The sequence below is a fragment of the Phacochoerus africanus genome, chromosome 15 (assembly GCF_016906955.1).
Source record: "Phacochoerus africanus isolate WHEZ1 chromosome 15, ROS_Pafr_v1, whole genome shotgun sequence".
NCBI lineage: Eukaryota > Metazoa > Chordata > Mammalia > Artiodactyla > Suidae > Phacochoerus > Phacochoerus africanus.
Window position 1 is genome coordinate 48246922 of NC_062558.1, and position 25632 is coordinate 48272553.

General features: G+C 41.7%; 1 protein-coding gene across 1 annotated transcript; it reads left to right on the forward strand.

Annotated features, from left to right (window-relative positions):
- The first annotated feature begins 161 nt into the window (after positions 1 to 161).
- On the forward strand, positions 162 to 24968 carry DRG1 (developmentally regulated GTP binding protein 1). The gene is given in 11 exon segments (XM_047761409.1): positions 162 to 315; positions 1162 to 1285; positions 2202 to 2377; positions 8233 to 8302; positions 10674 to 10843; positions 14852 to 14864; positions 14867 to 14934; positions 14937 to 14983; positions 16519 to 16686; positions 16942 to 17064; positions 24649 to 24968. Coding segments are annotated over 11 exon segments (1101 nt in total). The 5' UTR covers positions 162 to 273; the 3' UTR covers positions 24749 to 24968.
- Positions 24969 to 25632: the final 664 nt, after the last annotated feature.

Here is a 25632-nt window from a genome sequence, read left to right on the forward strand (position 1 = left end):
TCCGGGAGATGCGGACAGGGGCGGCCTCTCTGGCCCTGGCTCCCGCGGGCTCTATGACACCGCGCCGGCTCGGAGGGGGGCGGGAATGTTGGCTAGAAAGACCACTTCATGCTTACATCTCGCGGTGTGCCTCGCGCGGAACTCTCGCGACAGCAATGAAATCCCGCGCTTGCGCACCCCTATAGCGCCTGGTGGTTGCGGCTGGTTCGCCGCCGGGTATGTGAAGGGGGTAGACCTGTGTGGACCTAGCTGTTCCCCGTGCGACTCGTCACCATGAGCAGCACCTTAGCCAAGATCGCGGAGATCGAAGCCGAGGTAATGGGCACTCGAAAAGTCCGTCTGAGCGTTCCTCTTCGGTGCCGTAGCTCCTGCTTGAACTTCCTTCAGCCGAGTCTGGACCGGGCCGCGTTCCCCGATTCCCCTCAGCCTTGGCTCGCTTTCCTTGACTTCCCTCTTCTCGGTTCCACGTTCCACACCCCCGCCTCTTCCAGTGTTCGACTCCTTTCTGAACTTCGTTTTAGTTTTTTCTGGCTTTTCTGTGAGCAACACTTAATCCCCCCACTTCAGCCCTGACCTGCTCACGTACTTCATTCGGTATCTTTCCTTATCCCTCGGACCCCCTCCAAACTGCTTTAATGGTCTCCTTTCCCAGAGTATTGATCCTGGGAATAGGATCTGGAAGTAAATTGTCGTCTGTGGTAGCTGTTGATTCCACCTGGATTGTTCTGTGATTCTTTTGTCGCAAGTGCTCGGAGTTCTTTAAAATCAATTGGGGCACACCAGGTACCCACGAACAGTTGGAAAGGAATCAGCAGCTGTTTTAATCTAATCTATGAAGGCTGATTGTAATGAACTTAGTCATGTTTCTTCTCTTTAGGCCTCAGTTCTTTGTAGTGAGGGGAATGGCCTGGGTCATGGAGTGAATGGATTTTTATTTTTATAAGTCTGACTTAAAACGGGTGTATTAACATAAGCGGGAATTCTAAGAATTCTCACAACATTGTAAATCAACTATAATTTAAAAGACAACAGTGCAGAAATGGACCAAAAAAAAAAAAAAAAAACCCACAACACAATTCTGTGAGCTGGGGGGCATTCATTCTGGATATTTTACCTTGTAGGAACTGCTTCTGATTTATGGCTGTGATTCCTCTCTTGTAGATGGCTCGGACTCAAAAGAACAAGGCCACAGCACACCACCTAGGGCTGCTTAAGGCTCGCCTTGCTAAGCTTCGCAGGGAACTCATTACTCCAAAAGGTGGTGGTGGTGGTGGGCCAGGAGAAGGTTTGTGTTTTTCTTCAACTTTTTTCTTTATTTGGTGTACTTTTTTTTTATTACTAAAACTGTAAAATGTATGGTTTAAAAATAATTAAAAATTTTCTATCAAAGTAGATTAGTATTTTCTAAGCTTAAATTCTTAAATTGTGTTTATTCTACTGATTTCAAAGGCAAATATTCTCCAAGTGAACAGGGTTTTATTTATGTATATCCTGTACTGATCCAAAGTAGATTTACGTAGGTTTACTGAAATATGTAAATAAATAGTCAACAAGATAAAGGAGATTGATGCAAAGGGAAATGAAGGTAGAAAGAATAAGTTGAAGCCAAGAGAGATAAAATTAGGACCAAAAGTAGTCATAAGGTCTGTACACTTCCTAGAGAAGGGCCACAAATTTGGCTTTGTTTGAAACCCATTGTAAGAAAGAAAACTCCGTCACGCAGTTCCCAAGGTTTGTAAGAAAAAAAAAAGTTATCTTGTGGCACAGTGGGTTAAGGATCTGGCATTTTCACTGTAGTGGCTTGGGTCACTACTCTGGTCCCAGTTCAATCCCTGGCCCAGGAACTTCCACCTGCCACAGGGGCTGCCAAAAAAAAAAAAAAGAGAGAGAGAGAAAGAAACTAATTTTTTAGATCAATTTTTATATAACATTTGGGCTAGAAATATTAGTTATATACTAGAAAAATATATAACAGTTTAAGTGGTAGAGGTATAAACTTTTTACATCAAACACTCCATTAAATATTGTGAATTACTATGGGGAGTTTTGTGTGCTTAAGTTCTACTCTAGAGATAGACTGTAAAAAATTGGATAAATAGGTTCTAGAGGGATAGGTATCCAGAAAGTAAAAGGAATTACGTGAGTCTCCACACTCCCGGGGATAACGTTTCTTGTCTTTTTTGTATTTATTGATGTTTTAGGATTTGATGTTGCCAAGACAGGTGATGCTCGGATTGGGTTTGTGGGTTTTCCATCTGTGGGGAAGTCAACATTGCTCAGTAACCTGGCGGGGGTATATTCTGAGGTGGCAGCCTATGAGTTCACTACTCTGACCACAGTGCCTGGTGTCATCAGATATAAAGGTGCCAAGATCCAGGTGAGTCAGGCCTGCAGGCCAAGGAAGGGAAGAAATCAGTTTTTTCATTCATTTAAAAAGCACGTATTTGGAGTTCCTGCCGTGGCACAGTGGGTAAAGGTCTGGTGTTGCTGCAGCTGTGGCTTGGATTCTATCCCTACCCTGGGAACTTCCATATGCTGCAGGAGGTGTTGCCCCCCGCCCCTGGCTGCAAAAGCACTTATTTTGAGCTCTCTGTATGTCAGGGCTGATCTTGAATCTACCAGTCCTTCGATGTGTAGCAAGAGAGGTAAAGCAGTACATAAAAACAATGATACGGTGGACTAGTGTTTGTGAAAACACAGAGAAAGGAAGGATTGTTTTTGCCACCTGAGAATGGGTGGGGGAGGTCCAGTAAGACAGAAAAAGCTTCATGTAGAAAGTAACACTGGGGTGGGTCTTGAAGATCAAATAGAATTTTCACTAGCCAGAGAATGTTAAGGGCAATTTCAAGCAGCCTTAAGGGTGAATAGCTTGCTGTGGTGCAAGCTTAGGTGTGGGACAGGCAGTGATAAAAAGTGAATCTGGAAAGGTATGTTGGAGCTGATTTTTTTTTTTTTTGCCTTTTTTTAGGGTGGCACCCATGGCATATGGAAGTTCCTAGGTGAGGGGTCCAGTTGGAGCTGTAGCTGCAAGCCACTAGCTATAGCAACACCAGATCTGAGCTGTGTCTGCAGTCTATACCACAGCTCACTGCAATGCTGGATCCTTAACCCACTGAACAAGGTCAGGGATCAAACCCGCATCCTCATGGATACTAGTTGGATTTGTTACTGCTGAGCCACAACGGCAACTCCTGGAGCTGAATTTTTAATTTTTGTTTAAGTTGCTCCAGGCCAGAAGAATTATCTAATAATTCCAACTGTTTAATAGTTAGAGCTAAGCAACTTATTTATGTTCTTTTTTTTTTTTTGTCTTTTTGCTATTTCTTGGGCCGCGCCTGCGGCATATGGAGGTTCCCAGGCTAGGGGTTGAATCGGAGCTGTAGCCACTGGCCTACGCCAGGGCCACAGCAACGCGGGATCCAAGTCGCGTCTGCAACCTACACCACAGCTCACGGCAATGCCGGATCCCTAACCCACTGAGCAAGGCCAGGGACCGAACCCGCAACCTTATGGTTCCTAGTCGGATTCGTTAACCACTGCGCCACGATGGGAACTCCTTATTTATGTTCTTATAGTCACAGTTATTTACCATTGGGATATTGGTATAGTTGAGTGCCACATAACCTTTTTTTTAAATTTTTTTTCCTGTAAATAGCATACATTTACAGTTTTTTTTTTATTTTTATTTTAGTTTTTTGTCTTTTTTGCCTTTTCTAGGGCCGCTCCCGAGGCATATGGAGGTTCCCAGGCTAGGGGTCTAATTGGAGCTGTAGCCGCCAGCCTACACCACAGCCACAGCAACGTGGGATCCGAGCTGCAACCTACACTGTAGCTCACGGCAAAGCCGGATCCTTAACCCACTGAGCAAGGCCAGGGATCGAACCTGAAACCTTGAGGGTCCTAGTCGGATTCGTTAACCACCGCGCCACAACGGGAACTCCTCTATTTTTTATTTTTTTTTTTAATGATTTTTTTTTTCCATTAAGGCTGGTTTACAGTGTCAATTTTCTACTGTACAGCAAGGTGACCCAGTCACACATACATATATACATTCTTTTTTCTCACATTATCATGCTCCAGCATAAGTGGCCAGATATAGTTCCCAGTGCTGTACAGCAGGATCTCATTGCTAATCCATTCCAAAGGCAATAGTTTGTATCTATTAACCCCAGATTCCCAGTCCATCCTACTTCCTCCCCCTCCCCCTCGGCAACCACAAGTCTGTTCTCCAAGTCCATGATTTTTTCTGTGGAAAGGTTCATTTGTACCATATGTTAGATTCAAGATGTAAGTGATGTCATATGGTATTAGTCTTTCTCTTTCTGACTCTCTTAGTATGAGAGTCTAGTTCCTTCCATTTTGCTGCAAATGGCATAGTTTTGTTCTTTTTTATGGCTGAGTAGTATTCCATTGTATATATATATCACATCTTCTTAATTCATTCATCTGTCAATGAACATTTGGGTTGTTTCCATGTCTTGGCTATTGTGAATAGTGCTGCAGTGAATACACGGGTGCATGTGTCTTTTTCAAGGAAAGTTTTGTCCAGATATACGCCCAAGGGTGGGATTGCTGGGTCATATGGTAGTTCTATATATAGTTTTCTAAGGTACCTCCGTACTGTTTTCCATAGTGGTTGTACCAATGTACATTCCCACCAACAGTGCAGGAGGGTTCCCTTTTCTCCACACCCTCTCTAGCATTTGTTATTTGGAGTGCTACATAACTTCTTACACTTTGGAATTTGATCGGATACTATCAAATTTGTTTCCTGTTCCACACTGATTTTTTGTAGTGCTTACTTTTTACCATAGTAAACGCTGAAAAAATCCAACTTCCCAAAGATCTGGATCTGATGTAATTGAAAGCAGTGTAGTAGGACCTAATGTTGAAATTGTGAGCTTCTTTGATCTAGTGTTCCCTCAGTGCCTGACATAGTAAGAACTGCTCTTTCTCTGGAAAATGTAAAATGCCCCCCTAGTGCCTTGGCACATCATTTAGGAGAAACTTTTAGTGTATGCATTTGTTTTCTCTCTTGCTGAACTACAGCAAGGTGTGTTCATGCTTCTTCTTTTTTTTTTTTTTTTTTGTTGTTGTTGTTGCTATTTCTTGGGCCGCTCCCACGGCATATGGAGGTTCCCAGGCTAGGGGTTGAATCAGAGCTGTAGCCACCGGCCTACGCCAGAGCCACAGCAACACGGGATCCGAGCTGCGTCTGCGACCTACACCACAGCTCACGGCAACGCCGGATCCTTAACCCCCTGAGCAAGGGCAGGGACCGAACCCGCGACGTCATGGTTCCTAGTCGGATTCGTTAACCACTGCGCCACGCCACGACGGGAACTCCTCATGCTTCTTTATTATAGAATCGAAAGTAGGAAGGGACCAGTGCCCTGATGGTATTTTAAGTGGCTTTTTTCTTCCTGGTTAAGTATCCATGCAGACACTGTTAGGACATGTACCTTTCGAGGATTCCATGTCCAAATGAATGTAACAAGAATGAGGACACTTGGGCATATCTGGACAGTTGCTTAATTACATGTGGTTTCAGAAGCTTGTTGATAATCACAGCTTTGTCAACTCAGAAAGTAACTTCCTTCCTGATGAGATGGTGGCACCTCAGAACTTAAAGGTTTATCAGGATAAAGAGCCACTTTTCTTTTCCTTAAAACCTTTATTTCAGTCTCTTCTGATGCTTTTGGGTTTTTTTTTTTTCCTTCCTTATTATTCCATAGTGCCTTCTTTTCCATCTGTGCCCTCTGCCTCTGTTTTTTCTATCCTCCTTGCTTTCTCCAGAAATCGAGTTAAATAAGCAGTCTAATAGATGTGCTTAATGGAATTTAGATGACTGCCCTCAAATGTTTTTTAAAAGGCTGTTTTGTGGCAGAGGACTCATTATCTGTGACTTGGTAGGGGAGGTATACAAAATTAGAACCACCTAATGAGAATTAAGGAGGGCTATTTCTGTTTTGTTGTTGTTAGGGAAGATCTTTTTTTTTTTTTTGCCTTTTTGCTTTTTCTTGAGCCCCTCCCCTAGCATATGGAGGTTCCCAGGCTTGGGGTCGAAACGGAGCTGTAGCCACCGGCCTACGCCAGAGCCACAGCAGCGGGGGATCCAAGCCGCGTCTGTGACCTACACCACAGCTCACGGCAATGCCGGATCCCTAACCCACTGAACAAGGGCAGGGACCGAACCCGCAACCTCATGGTTCCTAGTCGGATTCATTAACCACTTCGCCACGATGGGAACTCCAGGGAAGATCTTTTTGACAACGAAGTTGCCTAAGAATAAATAGAATGGTACCTCTTGAGGTTATTAATTACTGTTTATGGAGGTGTTCCAAGTAATGGCTGAAGCACCACATACTAGAGATGTTAGAAGAAAATAGATGTATCTCATGGGCAGCGATTGGCCTGCAGAGTGGGTGTACAGTGCTTTAAAAATTATGGGGCTTATGTTTCACCTTGGTAGAGTCCCTGAGAATCCTGTTGTTTTTTATGTGTATATCTATATGAAACTGACTTGCACATCTGTATTATCTACTTTAATCTCTATAGGTATTTGAGTTTAAGGTAGGTTAACATCCAGTTCTTAAAATCCTACAGTGCTATGGTTTGAAAAAATGTGTTTTTCTTTCTCATCTTTTTTTTTTTTTATTGCTTTTTAGGGCCGAACCTGCGACATATAGAGGTTCCCAGGCTAAGGGTCGAATCCGAGCTAGAGCTGCCGGCCTACGCCACAGCCACATGGGATCAGAGCTGCATCTGCAACCTACATCACAGCTCACAGCAACGCTGGATCCTTAACCCACTGAGCGAGGCCAGGGATCGAACCCAAATCCTCATGGATCCTAGTCGGGTTCGTTAACCATTGTGGCATGACGGGAACTCCCCCCTCTAGCCTTTTAAATCACTGTAACTGAAGTTTCCAAGTCAAGGCAAGTGTATTATCTTTTTTTTGGAAGAGAAAGGGTAGCTCAATTTAACTGATGTGTTGTATCAATTTTAGAGGAAATAATTGTTTATTATGTAGGGAGGAGCTTTTGAATAGGTTCCTTTTTTTTTTTTTTTTGGAATATGAAAGTGTAGGCCAGGGATCAAACCTGCACCATAGCAGTGACCTGAGCTGCTGCAGTGACAGCACCAGATCCTTAACCCACTGTACCACAAGGGAATTCCCCAAATAGGTTCTTAAATGGAAAAGTTGAACACTCAAAGCACCTTCTGAGTTAGTTCTTTTTCATTGTGGTTTACTAATGTGAAGTATATTTCAATAAAGTCAGATGTGCTTACAGGAAAAATTAGTTTAAAATGATGTTTCGATAAGCTACAACTATATCCTTGTCTCTTCATATGGATAATTCAGTATCAGCCATACAGTAGACCCTTGATATTTTCAGATTCTAAATATGCTTTTAACAGACTCTTAAGGGTTTATAACTATAGTTTGTAATTTGCTGAGATGTGAGTTTAAGTCGTGTGATATGGAGTTGGTGTTGATGTTCTCATCATTAAGTACATGCATTGTGATTTTGGAAGTTTTACTTTATTTTGCATTTTCTGAGCAATTAAGTGGTCATTTTCAACTGAGGACACACATCAGAGTCACCTGTGGAGCCTTTTGAAGTACAAATCAATATCTGAATCTCACTTTGGCCCTTGCAAATCAGTCTGCAGGAATGGCACTCAGCTACATTTTTAATGCTTTTAGAAGTGATTCTTAGGTGCTAACCTGATTAATAATGGCCACAGAAATTTTTAAGAATTAGGGGATTTATAAAGGTCTCAGTATTTCTCACTTGTGAATGCCATGATCCAGTTATCTTTAGTAAGGAATTTGTGTGGTGTCTCAACCTTCTGAAAAGTCGGAGAATATTAAAAGATATTAATGTAGAATAATGGATTTGGGTCCCCCAAATGTGGTTTATAATCTTATTTGATTTGTTAGGACTGTGATCTTTGAGCAAATCATGTAACCCCTACAAACTTTAGCTAATATCCTTATACATAGACTTATTGGACATTTTAAACTAGGTGAAGTATATGAAAGCTTGTAGCTGACAATCAGTGGATGCTTGGTGAAAGTAAAATTCACACACTCACTTATAAGGAAGATTGGATTTGAATCTCCAAAATTTTAGATAATTGAGAAATAAATCATTTTGTTTGATCTGTTCAGATTTATAACCAGCTTTTCCTTTTCCCTCCTTTCCCTTGTTCTTTGTCTTGCAGCTTCTGGATCTCCCCGGTATCATTGAAGGTGCCAAGGATGGGAAAGGTAGAGGCCGTCAAGTCATTGCAGGTGAGTGTTCCAGGGCCATCATCTTGGAATATCATCCCTTTCCTAGGTACAGTTCCTTTATTTAAAAAAAAATTTTTTTTTTAAAGTTTTTGGTCCTTATGCCTTTTCTAGGGCCGCTCCCTCGGCATATGGAGGTTCCCCTGCTAGGGGTCTAATTGGAGCTGTAGCTGCCGGCCTATGCCACAGCCACAGCAACAACGGGATCCGAGTCATGTCTGTGACCTACACCACAGCTCATGGCAAAGCCGGATCCTTAACCCACTGAGCAAGGCAGGGATCAAACCCACAACCTCATGGTTCCCAGTTGGATTCGTTAACCACTGCACCACAATGGGAACCCCGGTACAGTTCCTTTAGATGGGACTTTGGGGCTTGGATATGGTACCACAGTGAAGAGCATAGTTTTACGTGACTTCTCATGCAAATAGAATATCAGAACTTGAAGGGACCTCAGAGGGTAATAGTCCAAATCTCCATTTGAAGAGAGACACTAAGGACTGGAGGAGTGAAGTGTTCTGGTGCAGTGTTGCACTGTTGTGGCAGATTCAGAATTAGAACTCAGGTTTCCTTACACCCACCTATGCCTTTTCTTCTCTTTTTATTTAAAGTAAAATGTTATAAAAGGCTAACCACCTCTTTTCTCCTCTTCTGTCAATTTAAATTTGAATAGCCCCAGGTGGCTAGTGGAGTCTATATTGGACAGTGTAGTTCTAGATTGCGTGGCTGTCATCCTGAGACCTCCTTTTGTGGGTTTTTTTTTTTTTTTTGGTCTTTTTAGGGCCACACCTACAGCATATGGAGGTTCCCAGGCTAGGGTCAAATAGAGCTGTAGCTGCCCACATACACCACAGCCATAGCAACATGGGATCTGAGCTGAGTCTGACCTACACCACAGTTCATGCATGGCAATGCTGGATCGCACACTGAGCAAGGCCAACAATCAAACCTGCATCCTCCCATGGATGCTGGTCAGAGTCATTTCTACTGAGCCGGGACAGGAACTCCATTCCTTTGTGTTCTTGTGTGGGATCCCCTATTTCTTAGAGTCAGTGTCTTACCTTTTTGGGTTCTTTTTATTTTTTAAGGGCTGCACCTGTGGCAACATGGAAGTTCCCAGGCTAGGGGTCTAATTGGAGCTATAGCTTCTAGCCGGTGCCACAGCCACAGTAACGCAAGATCTGAGCCACATCTGCGAACTGCACCACAGCTCACGGCAGTGCTGGATCCTTAACCCACTGAGCGAGGCCAGGGATTGAACCCATAACCTCATGGTTCCTAGTTGGATTCATTTCCGATGCGTCACGACGGGAACTCCTTTTGGGTAATTTTCATGTTTTCCTGAAACACATTCTTTAGTAACTTACTGAAAAAGAGTGAATAATAGGTAAATTGTTCTTTTTTCATGTTTGAAAGTATTTTTATTCTATCCTTCTGTTGAATGATTAATTTAGCTATTTATGAAATTGCAGTTTTGAAGTCAATTCATGGATGACTATCAGTAACAAAACACAACATTTGAATGATTCCATTTATATGAAATTATAAAAAAATGCAACCTAACATGTCCACAGAAAGCAGATCAGTGGTTGACTGGGAATTGAGGGGAAGATTCTTTACAAAGGAGCACAAGGGAGCTTTTGGAAGTGAGGGGAGTGTTCTGAATCTTTATTGATGTGGTGGTTACACAGGTGCATTTGTCATCAAACCATATATTTAACATGGGTACTGCTTTTTTTTTTTGTAAATTATGCCTCAGTAAAGACATAAATATGCTAACTGGATAATTTATTTTAGAATTCTTACTGTTTTAAATCTTTGTGAATATTTTTCAGGTTATTGCCTGGTTTGTATATTCATTCTGAATTATTTTTCTACTGGTGTGGTCTAGAAGTTGACACATCTTCTAGATACACTAATAGAAAACTAAGCATACGTCCAGATTGACTTCTGGCATAAATCTTGGTAACCCTAAGAACTTTCACGTGTGTCTGTATGGTCTGTATGATTATTAAAAATAAAAAAGTCCTTTGTCTCTCTCCCTCTTCTTTTTTTTTTTTTTTGCTTTTTATACCGTACTTGGCATATGGAAGTTCTCAGCTAGGGGTTGAATCAGGGCTGCAGCTGCCAGTCTATGCCATAGCAATGCCAGATCTGAGTTTCATCTGCGACCTGTACCACAGCTTACGGCAGTGCTGAATCCTTAACCCAGTGAGTGGGCCCAGGGGGGTTGAACCTTCATCCTCATGGATACTAGTCGGGGTCTTAACATGCTGAGCCACAATGGGAACTTCTCCACCTCCCCTTTTTGAGTATTTGAATTATGTTAAGTCTTTAATGAGCTTTGAAAAAAGTTTTATTTTTAATTCTTCAGTGGCCAGAACATGTAACTTGATCTTGATTGTTCTGGATGTCCTGAAACCTTTGGGACATAAGAAGATAATTGAAAATGAGCTGGAAGGCTTTGGCATTCGCTTGAACAGCAAACCTCCCAACATTGGCTTTAAGAAGAAGGATAAGGGAGGCATTAATCTCACGACTACGGTAAGTGGAGCAAGTGATATGGGCAGGTTGCTAAAAGGACTGGGATGGGCAGTGGGTTGAAGTACATGGATATTGTCATTTGGAAATTGCCTTGCATCTCCCACTATAGATCAAGACAGTGCAATGACATTGTAATGGCTGACAGAGTAGGACAAGAGTCAGTCGCAGAGTTCATTTTCTCCTTTGGTTATTTATTTGGGATGGTATGGGACTATAGACTGATCTTATGCTTGCATGATGTAGATTGCTGCTAATATCAATGTTTTCATTCATTTCAACAGATTCATAGAGCACTTACTATGGGCTGAACTTTGTTTTAGGTTTGGGGGGGCAAAAGAAGAGGGAGTAAAATAGACAAAAATTCCTGCCCTTTTAGTCTAATAGGGAAAGTATCACACAAAATTAATGAGTGATTATAGTATATTAGATGATGATAAATCTAAGGACAAAAGTAAAATAGGCAAAGAGGATGGAGAGTGTTTATTGAGGGTTCCAATTTTAAGTAGGTTGATCAGAGAAGTCTTCACTGAGGTGACACGGAGGAGTGAACCAAATTAATATCTTGAGGAAGAGCATTTTGTATAGAGGGAACATCCAAGTGCAAGGTCCTTAGGTAGAGCATGCCTTTGTATGTTTGAGCAGCAGCAGAGCCAGCAAGTGTAAAGTAGTGAGAATTGAGTCATAGCATAGGGCCATATGTGTTTTTACTTTGGAGGAGATGGGTAACTTTTTTTTAAGTTTTATTGAAGTATAGTTAATTTACAAGGTTGTGATAATTGCTGCTGTACAACAAAGTGACCCAGTCATATCTAATATACATATCCATTCTCTGTCAGATTCTTTTCCCCACATAGATTATCACAGAATACTGGATAGAGTTCTCTGTGCTATACAGCAGGTCCCCATTGGCCAATCATTAAATATACCTTAATATGCATAAGCCAGTCCCACCACCCCTAGTCCATCCCTCCTACACCCTCACCTGTCTCCTTTGGTAACCATAAGTTTTTCAAAGTCTGTGAGAGTCTGTTTCTGTTCTGCAAATAAGTTCATTTGGATCTTTTTTTTTGTTTTTAGATTCCACATGTAAGTGGTATCTTATGATGTTTGTCTTTCACTGTCTAACTTCACTTAGTGTGATAGTTTCTAGGTCCATCCATGTTGCTGTAGATGGCATTATTTCTTTTCTTTTAATGGCTGACTGATATTTCCATTGTATATATGTACCACATCCTCTTTATCCATTCCTGTGTTTATGGACATACAGGTTTTTTCCATGTCTTGGCTATTGTAAAATAATGCTGCAGTGAACATTGGGGTGCATGTGTCTTTTCGAATTATGGCTTCTCTGGAAGATGCCCAGGAGTGGGATTGCTGGATCATGTGGTAGTTCTGTTTTTGGGTTTTTTTTTTTCTTTTGGTCTTTTTGCCATTTCTTGGGCCACTCCCGCGGCATATGGAGGTTTCCCAGGCTAGGGGTTGAATCAGAGCTGTAGCCACTGGCCTCACCAGAGCCACGTCTGCGATCTACACCACAGCTCACGGCAACGCTGGATCCTCAACCCCACTGCGCAAGGCCAGGATCGAACCCACAACCTCATGGTTCCTAGTCGGGTTCGTTAACCACTGAGCCATGTGGGGGAACTCCTGTTTTTAGTTTTTTGAGGAACCTCCATACTGTTTTCCATAGTAGTTGCACCAATGTACATTCCCACCAACAGTGTAGGAGGTTTCCCTTTTTCTCCACACTCTCTGCAGAATTTATTATTTGTAGACTTTTTTTTATAGCGTTTTAAATTATTTATTTATTTATTTGGTCCTTTCTAGGCTGCATCTTCAGCATACGGAGGTTCCCAGCTAGAGGTCTAATCAGAGCTGTAGCCATTGGCCTACACCACAGCTCACGGCAATGCCGAATCCTTAGCCACTGAGGGAGGCCAGGGATCAAACCTCATGGTTCCTAGTCAAATTCGTTTCCTCTGCGCCACGATGGGAACTCCAGTGGTTATCCAGTTTTAAAGCCATGAGCTTAGTCGAGATCACTTAGCTGAGAAAGTGAATATAAATAGAAAAGAGATTCAAGGATTTAGCTTTGTGATGCCCCTCCCCATCCCCAATGATCAGAGGTTGGGAGATGGAAAGAATTGGCAAATCAGGCTTCTCAGACAAAGAGGGAAACTAGAAGAGTTTGGATCCTGGAAGCCAAGTAAAGAAAGTGTTTCAGATCATTGGAGTGATCGAGTCTGTCAAATACTGTTTCAGAGTCATATAATTAAGGACTTAGAATTTCCTACATTTAACATTCTAGAAGTCCAGATTGTTTGACTTTCATAACTTTAAGCTATCCTACCCGGATATTTCACATTATCCTATCATATGTTTGAGTTTGAGCATTTAGTATTCTTTCTGTATTTTTGCTAAGGCTGCCCTAATAACGTACCATAGACTGGGTGGCTTAAACAATAGAAATTTGATTCTCTGAATTCGGGAAACTGAGTATCTGAGATCAAGGTATGAGCAGGATTGGTTTCTCCTGAGGCCTGTCTCTGTGGCTTCTAGATGGCTTTCCTCTCCCTGTGTCAGCACATGATCTTCCCTCTGTGTGTCTGTGTTTTAATCTCCTTTTCTTGTAAGGACATCAGTCACATTGGATTAGGGCCCACCCCTATGACCTCATTTTAATTTAATTACATCTTATTTTTGAGCACGCCCAAGGCATGCCAAGTTCCCTGGTCAGCAGTCGACAACACGGTTCATCCCTGTAACCACAGCCACGGCGGGTGACAACACAGGATCCTTAAACTTGCTGAGGGATGAGAGAACTCCTAATTAATTAACATGTTGGAGTTCTCGTCATGGCTCAGTGTTAATGAATCTGACTGGGAACTGTGAGGTTGCAGGTTCGATCCCTGCCCTTGCTCAGTGGGTTAAGGATCTGGCGTTGCTGTGAGCTGTGGTATAGGTTGCAGACGTGGCTCGGATCCTGCATTGCTGTGGCTCTGGCGAAGGCCAGTGGCTATAGCTCTGATTCGACCCTAGCCTGGGAAACCTCCATATGCCACAGGAGCAGCCCTAGAAAAGGACCCCCCCCCCCCAAAAAAAAGTTAACATCTTTAAAGCCTTTATCTTGGGACTTGAGGGGTTGGGGTTAGGGTTAGGACTTCAACATATGAATTTGGATGGGGATGGAAACACAGTTCATACCATGGCAGCTTCCTTTGAATTTGGAAAGATTTTTTTTCAGGGTTTTTTTTTTTTTTTTTGCTTTTTAGGGCTGAACCTTCGGCATATGAAAGTTTCCAGGCTAGGGCCCCATAGCCACAGCAACATGGGATCCAAGCCATGTCTTCGACCTATGCCACAGCTCATCGCAGCTCACAGCAACACCAGATCCTCAATCCAGGTGAGCAAGGCCAGGATTGAACCGGCATCCTTATGGATACTAGTCAGGTCCGTTACCACTGAGCCACAATGGAACTCCTTAAATTTTTTTTTTTTTTTTTTTTTTGCTATGCTCGTAGAAGTTCATGGGCCAGGGATCCAACCCATGCCATAGCAGTGACAATGCTGGGCCACCAGGAAACTCCTGGAGGATGTTTTTGTTTTGTTTAAAATAGTTATTCTTGAAGTTCCCGATGTGGCTCAGTGGTAACAAACCCGACCAGGAACCATGAGGACACGGGTTTGATCCCTGGACTCACTCAGTGGGTTAAGTATCTGGAGTTGCCATGAGCTTGTGGTGCAGGTCGCAGAGGCGACTCAAATCTGGCATTGCTGTGGCTGTGATATAGGCTGGCAGCTGTAGCTCTGATTTGACCCCTAGCCTGGGAACTTCCATTATGCCACGGTTGCAGCCATTTGAAAAAAAAAAAAAGTCATTTATTATTAATCAGGATAATGGTCTTTTGGAAATTAGTTTACACCTTATCTAGAATTATCCAAGTACATCAGTAGATATCCTTAGGAGATTTTTTGCTCTCTAACCTGTCATTGTCTTTGCCTATTCAGTGCCCTCAGAGTGAGTGGATGCTGAAACTGTAAAGAGCATTCTGGCTGAATACAAAATCCATAATGCTGATGTGACCTCTGCGTATGTGATGCCACAGCAGATGACCTCATTGATGTGGTGGAAGGAACAAGGTACTGACTGAGTGGTTTCTGAGTTTGCCTTGAAGCCTTGAAATGGAAACACCAATTGGATTATGAATCTGGAAGGCATCAGTTGTAACTCCAGTTGTGCTCTTATCTCAAATAATAGCCTTGCTTTCTTTAGCTGTAAAATGAAGGGTTGGTCTTGATGCTAACCAGCCTCTCTTTGTTCTGAGATATGACCATGATGATCAAATTGCTGTTTTAGTTACTTAGTGTGAACTAGGCTGTCTCCTAAGCTCTGTGTCACATGATGGTTGTAAGAGAGTAGGTTCTCAGTCGGCTTTCCTGGAGTTAATCCATCTAAGAAATCCTTAGGCTGTTCTGCAGCACTCAGAGCAGACCGGACTATATCTGTTTCTGTTTTTCAAGGGTGTGGAGCTGAAACCCTGTTCTGTGAAACATGACTGTTATTGGGATTTGAAATTATTAATAATTGAAACTACTGTTTAAATTATTCCTGGCATTTGAATATAATATTTTCTAGTTGCTTTCCTGTTCATTTTTTCCTATTTGTTGCATAAATTTATCTGATCTTTTTTGAAAACAAGCAAAAGCCAATGCTTTGAGTTAGTTGTTTTGTGATGTGGTTGAAGCCTGAGAAGTTATGACTTGCCTAATAGTAACCTTAGCTGCTGTATTGATTGAACATGAGGATTGCGACATTGCTAGGTATTGCATTAAAATTTTTTTAAAAATTCTTTAAAGTTGTAATGAAACATGTTATTAGCAGTACACTTATAGACTTCCCACTTTGTTGCAGTGGGTTATGGATCCAGTCTTGCCATAGCTGTGGCATAGGTTGCAGCTGCGACTAAGATTCAGTCCTTGGCCTGGGAACTTCCACATGGCACAGGTGCGGCTAAAAAGAAAAAAAGAAAAGAAGCATACTTACATTCAAACAAATCTGGGAAATTGACTCTGAAACTTGCCCAGGAGCACATGTCTACAATGTGACAGTGCTGGGAATAATCCAGTCTGTGTGACTCCAAAGCTTATGTTCTTTCCACTGCAGCGTGCTTTCTCAGTAATTAGCTGTGTGGCTAGGGACTACGGCCTGAGTTTTGTTACTTCTCAACTCATAGTTTACTTTTTAGACATTCTCCCCCCACGCACACACCCCACCCCCTTTTTTTTGCTTTTTAGGGCTGCACCCATGGCATGTGGAGGTTCCCAGGTTAGGGGTAGATTTGGAGTTGCGGCTGCCAGCCTGCGCCACAGGCACAGCAAGGCGGGATCCAGGCTGTGTCTGACCTACACCACAGCTCATGGCAACGCTGGATCCTTAACCCACTGAGGGAGGCCTGGGATCGATCCTGCAACCTCACGGTTCCTAGTCGTATTCATTCTGCTGTGGCACAGCGGAAAATCCATTCTACTCTATTTTGGTTGGAACCATTTTTGTTTTTTGGTTGACCTCTGAGAGTCTCTGATTTGGGGTCCTGGGTGAGAGATTGCTATTAATCAGACTGACAGTTTTGTCCACAGCTCCAGACTAATGTTCTATTTTTCTTCTCTTTCTATAGAGTTTATATCCCTTGTATCTATGTGTTAAATAAGATCGATCAGATCTCCATTGAGGAATTGGATATCATCTATAAGGTGCCTCACTGTGTACCCATCTCTGCCCATCACCGCTGGAATTTTGATGACCTCTTGGAAAAGATCTGGGATTATCTGAAACTAGTGAGGATGTAAGTCTCAGTGGATAGAGTAACATTACTGTAGGATTGTCCTAAAATGATACCCTCTGGAACTCATTAATATAATCTTGTTTTGGAGATATAAATATATTCCTGTCATCTTTGAGGCCATATTGAGGGCACTTCTTCTTCCTCATGATAGAGGTTTTTGGGTTTCATCTTCTCTGGAGTGATAGAGGGTTGATTTGCATCCACACATGAAGCATTCCAAAAAAGTAGTCAACTTCTGCTCCCTCTCTGTTCTAGTTACACCAAACCCAAAGGCCAGTTGCCAGATTACACATCCCCCGTGGTGTTGCCTTACTCCAGGACCACGGTGGAGGATTTCTGCATGAAGATTCACAAAAATCTTATCAAGGAATTTAAATAGTAAGTATCATAAGTGTGTGGTGCCTTCTTTTCACTGTGAACTACTGGTTCCACTAAGTAGAAATTGTTAGGATATAGCATTATAGAAATTGAGCATCAGGGAGGCTGCTAAAATGCTTGTTTGGTTAGAACTTTGCAGTGTATTCTTAAAACCATGCCAGATTTGGAGTTCCTGCTGTGCTGCAGTGGGATTGGCGGTGTCTTGGGAGTGCTGGGATGCACATTTGATCCCCGGCTTGGCACAATTGGTTAAGGATCTGGTGTTGTCACAGCTGTAGCTTAGTAGCTGTAGCTTGGATTTGATCTCTGGCCCAGGAAGTTCCATATGTCATGGGACAGGCAAAATCATGCCAGCTTGAGAATTCCCTTGTGGCTCAGTGGGTTAAGGATCTGGTGTTGTCACTGCAGTGGCTTGGGTTACTGCTGTGGCATGGGTTCAGTCTCTGGCCTGGGAGTTACTACACGGCATAGGTATGGCCAGAAAACCCCCTCAAGACAAAAAGCTTTGCCAGTTTAGAGCAGGAAGAGCTCTAGAAGCCTTTTCAGGTTGTGGGGACTGAAGATTACACCATTCTCTGACTTTTTCTTGTTAATTCATCTTCCTTTGTCAAACAATATATTAATTCTTCCTACCATCATCATACTGGGCTTAACTGGGTATGGAGGCCTTCTCCAAACATTGGCATGGGTAAATCTCCACAATGTTGGCATATACTTCTCACTTCTGATAAAGGCTGAAAAAAAATTTTTTAATATCTTATTTCGAACTAATTTTAGACTTATAGAAAAGTTGTAAAAATGGTAGTAGAGTTTCCTTACATTCCTTCACCCTACTTCTAACATTGTCACTTCACATAAGTATAGTACAATTATCAAGAACAGACTAACCATCAACAGATGAATGGGTTTTGAGAAGATGTACATGCACACAATGGAATACTACTCAGCCATAAAAAGAACAAAATAGTAGTTCCCAGTGAGGCTCAGTGATAACGAACCCTAGTAGTATCCATGAGGACGTGGGTTCATTCCCTGGCCTCACTCAGGGTGCTAAGGATCTGGTGTTGCTATGAACAGTGCTGTAGGTTGCAGATGCAGCTCAGATCTGGTGTGGCTGTGGCTGTGGCATAGCCCAGCAGCTGCAGCTCTGATTCAACCCCTAGCCTGGGAGCTTCCATATGTCTCAAGTGCAGCCCTAAAAAAAGCAAAAAAAAAAAAAAAACCAAAATAATGCCATTTGTAGCAGTATGGTTGTAACTAGAGAGTCACATAATAAGTGAAGTAATTCAGAAAGACAAAACCATATGATATCACTTATATGTGGTGAAAATGTATGGCACAAATGAACCTATCTACAGAGAAGAAACAAACTCATGGACATGGAGAACAGACTTGTGGTTGCAAAAGGGGGAGGGGGAAAGGAATGGGATGGACTGGGAGTTTGGGGTTAGTAGATGCAAACTATAGCATTTGGAGTGGATAAGCAATGAGGTCCTGCTGTATATACCACAGGGAACTATATGTAATCAATTGTGATGGAACATAATGGAAGATAATATGAGAAAAGAATGTGTGTGTATATATATATAAAACTAGGTTACTGCTGTACAGCAGAAATTGACAGAACATTGTAAATCTACTATAATTTAAAAAAAGAACGAAAACTAATATTGGTACAATAATATTAACTAAACTATAGACCTTATTTGAATTTTAATACTTTTTCTACCAAAGTCCTCTTTTTGGACTCTACATGGCCTTTAGTTGTTACTTCTCCTTAGTCTTCTAGTGTTCTAGTCTTTCAGTGTCTTTGATCTTGGCCCTTTTGAAAAGTAGTGATCAGTTATTTTGTAGAATGTTCCTCACTTTGGGTTTGTGTCATGTTTGTTCTGTCATTATTGAAATGAGATGCATTTTTGGTAAGAATACCACAAAATTGATGATGTCCCCGGTTTTACCATACCAAAGGATTCATGATGTTGATATGTCTTATTGATGGTAATATTTATTTTTGATCATTTGGTCATGTTGATATTGACTGGGTTTCTCTACTGAAAAGATTCTGTTCTCTTTGTATTGATGTCTTGGGGACATACTTTGAGACTATGAAGATCCTCTTCCTCTTCAGAAGTTCGCCTGCTGATTTTAGCATATATTGTGGTGCTTGTCTGAAACATTTATTGCTGTGCTGTTTACTTAATGGTGATTCTTTAATTTCCCTCTTTCATTTTACGTATATTATGGAATTCTGTTGTGAGTTAGAAGTTATCACTTCTCCCCTTTTTTCTAATTTAATCCATAATTTATATCAGTATGAGTTCTTGGATATTTATTCTATGGGTGCTGTAATCTAATATTATTTTGTTGCTCAAATTGTTCCAGCTTTGGCCATTAGGAACTTCTTCAGATTGGCTCCTGTGTTCTTTTGAAAAGTGACTGTCATCATTTTTTTTTCTTTTAACATTTCCTTACTTTTTGGCTCTGCTAGATGTTCCTGATTCATAGTGGCTTCCCTACACCAGCCCTGTAATTAGTCACTTCTCCAGGAGGACCTGATTTACAAGATCTGTGTGCTAGGCATACTTATTGTTAGTGGGCTATTGCTACTTGTAGACTTAGTAGACAGAACTAGGAAGTATATGCGGGATATTATGTCATGCTTACAAATACACATTTATTTTTGTATCTCTCGTCGTATGTATTTATTTACCTATCTATTTAATTTACCCATCTGTCCTTACCTATCTGTATTAAAACCATGAGTTAATATTGTTACTTCAGATTCTCTGGTGTTCAGCACCACAGAGTTCATTTTATTTTATTTATATATTTATTTATTTATTGTCTTTTTTGCCATTTCTTGGGCCACTCCCGCGGCATATGGCGGTTCCCAGACTAGGAGTCAAATCAGAGCCACAGCCACCAGCAACAGCAACAGCCAGATCTGAGCCGCATCTGTGAGCCACATCACAGCTCATGGCAACGCTGGATCTCCAACCCACTGAGCGAGGCAAGGGATTGAATCCTGTCCTCATGGATACTAGTTGGATTTGTTTCCTCTGCACCACAGTGGGAACTCCTATTTTTATAATTTGTTTGTTATTTAGGGCCATCCTTGTGGCATGTTGAAGTTCCCTGGCCAGGAATTGAATCTGGGCTGTAGCTGCAACCTGTGCTGCAGCTACAGCAACTTCAGATCCTTTAACCCACTGTGCCTCACTGTGGATCAAACCTGCAACCTCTGTGGCAACTCAAGCCATTGCAGTCAGATTCTTTTTTTTTTTTTTTTGGTCTTTTTGCCTTTCCTAAGGCTGCTCCCGCGGCATGTGGAGGTTCCCAGGCTAGGGGTCGAATCGGAGCTGTACCCACCGGCCTACACCAGAGCCACAGCAACGCAGGATCTGAGCCACGTCTGCAACCTATACCACAGCTCACGGCAACGCCGGATCCTTAACCCACTGAGCAAGGCCAGGGATCAAACCTGCAACCTCACGGTTCCTAGTCGGATTTGTTAACCACTGTGCCACGACAGGAACTCCTGCAGTCAGATTCTTAACACACTGTGCTACAGTAGGAACTTCTCATTTTAGCCTTCTCTTTTTTCTTTCTTTTTTTTTTTTTTTTTTTTTATGGCTGTACCTGTGGCATGTGGAAGTTCCCTGGCTAGGCATTGAATCAGAGCTGCAGCTGCCGGCCCTACACCACAGCGACAGCAATGATGGATCTGAGCTGCATCTGTGACCTGTGCTGCACCTTGCTTCAACCCAGATCATTAGCCTACTGAGCAAGGCCAGGCTCAAACCTGTATACTCACAGAGACTATGTCGGGTTCTTAACCAGCTGAGTCACAACAGGAACCCCTCCTTTTTCTTATTTTTAACTTTTCTCTACGAGTGAGAAACTTGGCTGTAATTACTTATAATCTACTTATTTAGTTCTGATATTTTGTATATATAAAGTAGTTCTGAATTTCACCTATAATCCTGTGAGAAGTATTTTAACTAACTGAATTACAATGTTTATGAATAATTCATCTTTATAGGCTAAATTTTTTTTAATAGATCAAAATTTAAAAAAATTTTTTAAACAAAATAAAATAGGAAATAATTGTAGAAAATCAGGAAAGCATGAAAATAGGCATTTTAAAAATACTTGTTTCTGAAGTTCCTGTTGTGGCTCAGTGGAAATGTATCTGACTGTTGACCATGAGGATGCGGATTTGATCCCTGGCCTTGCTCAGTGGGTTAAGGATCCAGTGTTGCCATGAGCTTTGGTGTAGGTCACAGATGTGGCTTGAATCTGGCATTGCTTGTGGCTGCGGTGTAGGCCAGTGGCTGCAGCTCTGATCTGACCCCTAGTCTGGGAACTCCATATTGCTGAAGGTGGGGCCCTTAAAAAAAATGACGAAAAAACCCCTGAGCTTGTTTCTGATCCTAAGAACACTGAGTGTAAAGTCCTTTATTAAGCTTTATATTCCTTTTATCAAAGTATTCTGGAATTCTCCTGTGATGCAGTGGGTTAAGGATCCAGCATTGTCACTGCAGAAGCTTGGGTTGCTTCTGTGACATGGGTTTGATCCTGCCGTGGGAATTTCTGCATGCTGTTTGTGCAGCCAATAAAACAAGAAACAAACAAAAACTATTCCACATGTAAGTGCTAATTTCTGCTATCCTTGAATCATTGTAGGAGAGTCTTGGGAAAAGTTAGACATCTTCTTTTCTCAAAATTCATAGATTTTCTATGGAGTTTCCTGTGGCACATTGGGTTAAGGATCAGGCATTGTCACTGCAGTGGCTCAGGTTGCTGTTGTGGTGTGGGTTCAGTCCCTGGCCCAGGAACTTACAAATGCTGTGAGCTTGGCCAAAAAAATAAAAATAATTCAGAGATTTCTGTATAGTTCTTGCCTTCCATGGTAACAAATCTCTGTTCAGACCCTCTGAAATTTAACTTAACCAGGGAATTAAATGAAAGGAATGGAAAATTTTTTGGAGAAGAGACATTAAAGCAAATGATATCTTACTTGGTTACTCTTTTCCTTTTGGGTTTATTTATTTATTTATTTTAATTTTTAATTTTTTAAAAATTTTTCTGTCGTTTTAGGGCTGCACTCATGGCATATGGAGAGTCCCAGGTGAGGGGTCGTATCAGAGCTGCAGCTGCTGGCCTATGCCGCAGCCATAGCAACATGGGATCTGAGCTGTGTCAGCAACCTACACCACAGCTCATAGCAGTGCTGGATCCTTAACCCACTGAGCAAGGCCAGGGAGCGAACCTGTGTCCTATTGGTAATGCTAGTCAGATTTGTTTCCACTGAGCCATGATAAGAACTCCTGGGTTTTGTTTTTAAATTATTGCACGTGGGAGTTCACTGGTGATCTAGTGGTTAGGATTTGGTGCTTTCACCTTTGTGGCCCAGGTTCACATCAAGCCTCTGCAGCTGCAGTTAAACAAAAAAAGAAATTATTGCACAAATAGCATTATAAATGTCTTAATAATAAAAAGTTCAGCTTTAGGGCCTTAGTATTATAACTTGTATTCCTATTTATATTCCATTCCCTTTGTATCCTTGACCACAGACACATTCTTTTAAAAAATTTTACTGAAGTTGATTTACAATTGTTGTGTTAGTTTCAGGTGTACAGTAATGTGATTAAGTTATACATATGCATATTCCATTCTTTTTCAGATTCTTTTCTCATATAGGTTATTACAGAATATTCAGTAGAATTCTGCTTATTTACTGCATATATAGTAGTGTATATATGTTAATCCCAAACTCCTGATTTATCCCTCCCCCCATGTTTCCCTTTTGGTAAGCATAAATTTGTTTTTGAAATCTGGGTGTACACATCCTTTGATAATTTACTGTAAAAATGTTTTCTATGCATTATAAGATTTATAATTGTCATTTTATAAGCATGTTTTTCCTGTGTTTTGCTGCTTTACATCATTTTCTAGTCTTAATGTAGAGACCTTTCCATTTTTATTTCTTTAATTCAAAAATAGGATTAATGATATATGGCTTTTGCTATGTTTTGCTGCATTGTGTTCTGAAAAGCCTGAACCCTGAACCTATATATTTTGCCATCAGCAACATAGAGGGCACTGATTCTGTTATGCGTATTGAGTATGACTGCTAAAAATTAGTTTTCTAGGAGTTCCCGGTGGTCCAGCAGGTTAAGCATCTAGCATTGTCTCTGCAGTGGCTCAGGTCCCTGCTGAAGGTGCAGGTTCTATCCCTGACCTGGCACAGTGGGTTAAAGACTGAGCGTTGTTGCAGCTGTGGTGTAGTGCCTTGGATTTTATCCTTGGCCTAGGAACTTCCACGTGCTGTGGGTGTGGCCAAAAAAATAATAAAATTAAAAAAACTGGTTTTCTAGTTTAAGATAGTAAAATGGTTACCATGCATTTATCTTGCTTGTTAGTACCTTTGAAAATTTTATTTGTTTGTTTCACTAATGCTGTTATATTCTTGTTATTTATCTGTTTTATTTAAAAGTTAAATCTTGTGTAGTGATTATTTGGGGGGTATAGATTTTAAAGAGGTTTTGATGTGAAGACAATATAATAACATGGACATTATTTTTTTACCCTTTGGTACATAGTTCTTAGTCTCTGTGACTCCAGTCTTAGTGTCTTGTTTACTAATTTCTGTCACTAGCATGTCATACTCTTAGTATTGGAAGCCCATGTATAAAAATCACCTTCCTGGAGTTCCCGTCGTGGCGCAGTGGTTAACGAATCCGACTAGGAACCATGAGGTTGCGGGTTCGGTCCCTGCCCTTGCTAAGTGGGTTAACGATCCGGCGTTGCCGTGAGCTGTGGTGTAGGTCGCAGACGCGGCTCGGATCCCGTGTTGCTGTGGCTCTGGCATAGGCCGGTGGCTATAGCTCCGATTCAACCCCTAGCCTGGGAACCTCCATATGCCGCGGGAGCGGCCCAAGAAATAGCAACAACAACAACAAAAGACAAAAGACAAAAAAAAAATCACCTTCCTCCATTCTCAGAAATTAGGAGACCATATCAATTACAGTTTCTTGATAGGAAGGGAGAATTTTCTTGGTATGGCTGAGGAATGAGTTCCTATATTTTTTATCAGTACCCATCCATGGTTTCAGTAAACCCACTAAAAACTGATACTCTGTAAAAGTATGTAGCTAACATTGCATCTGTAGCAATTTCCAGTCATCTGTTTCAGAGTTTTTTCCCTGTAACAAACCTATGCTTTCTCCTTTTAATTTTAGAGTAGTCTCATCACACTTCTCATTTGCATTTTTTCTCTGACTTTTGTTGTGAGCCACATGGGAAGTCTGTCTGACTTTTATAAATGGGCTCTGGAGCAAGAGGAAGCACACGACTTCCAAAAGTCTTTGCCACTTTTTATGTGAAGGTTCCAGTGTGCCACACTACTGGGGGGGTAGCATACCTCTGGGCTTTGATTGGGCACCAGGGACCTTGGGTATTGTAGGCCTGTGGCTTTTAAGAGCTGAAACACTAAATCTGAGTAGAAAGTGGCACCTAGGTAGATAGGGCAAAATTGAGGTAATTATTTACACTGACTCTTCTTTTTTCCCTTCCATACAGCGCTCTGGTGTGGGGTCTTTCTGTGAAACACAATCCTCAAAAAGTGGGTAAAGACCATACGTTGGAGGACGAGGATGTCATTCAGATTGTGAAGAAGTGAAACCTTCCCCTTCCCCATCTGCCGGGCCAATCACAGCAGCTTTCCTCATGACCAAGCACCCATCCCCAAGCCCTTTCTGGCTTTGACAGCCATTGGATCAGGATACAGGGGAGGGAGATGGAGGCACCCAAATTGGAACTTCCCTTGTCTTAACTTGGTGTCACCTTGTATATGAAACTGCATAAAGGACCTGGTAGGCCAGCTGACTATGTACAGTTAATGTGTCTTTGTCAGAATTCATTTTGGGATGGACTAAGAATGGGTATGTATAGTGAGGCAGCTGTAGAAGAGGTGCTTGGGAGCTTGGTCTTGAATGTGAAATGGATAAAAATGTGACTGCAACATCCACTTGATGCTTAGTCCTGGGGAACCTTTCCAACTAGATAAGGCCTTCAGTCCTTTCAAGTGGTCTTTCCTAAGTGATACTGGAATAAGGTAGAACTTGATGTCAGGTAACTAATTACTCTCAAATGGCTAGCCCATTTGAGAGAGAGTGTAGTGTGGTGGTTGAGTAAAATACTCTGAGCACACACATCAGGCTTTGAATTGCAGGCCCACCTCTAATTAGCTGTGGGACCCTGCATAAATTACTCAATCTCTATAAGCCTCAGTTTCTTCCTGTAACGTGGAGATAGTAGTAACACTTAACCTTCTAGAGTGGAGATTCTTAGTATTAAGAGAGATGGTACTTGTCAAATGCTCAGTACAGTATCTGTCATAAAAGTACTTGGTGACATTGGCTTTTGTGACTGGTCCCTTTCCTTTAGTTAAAATACAGCTGTGTGTCAGTGTTGGGCCGAATGTCGAACTGAATTGTGTTGGGCACCATTAAGTGTTGCTTTTCCTATAGCCCAGTCCTGCTAGAACTCCCATGGCAGTCCTGG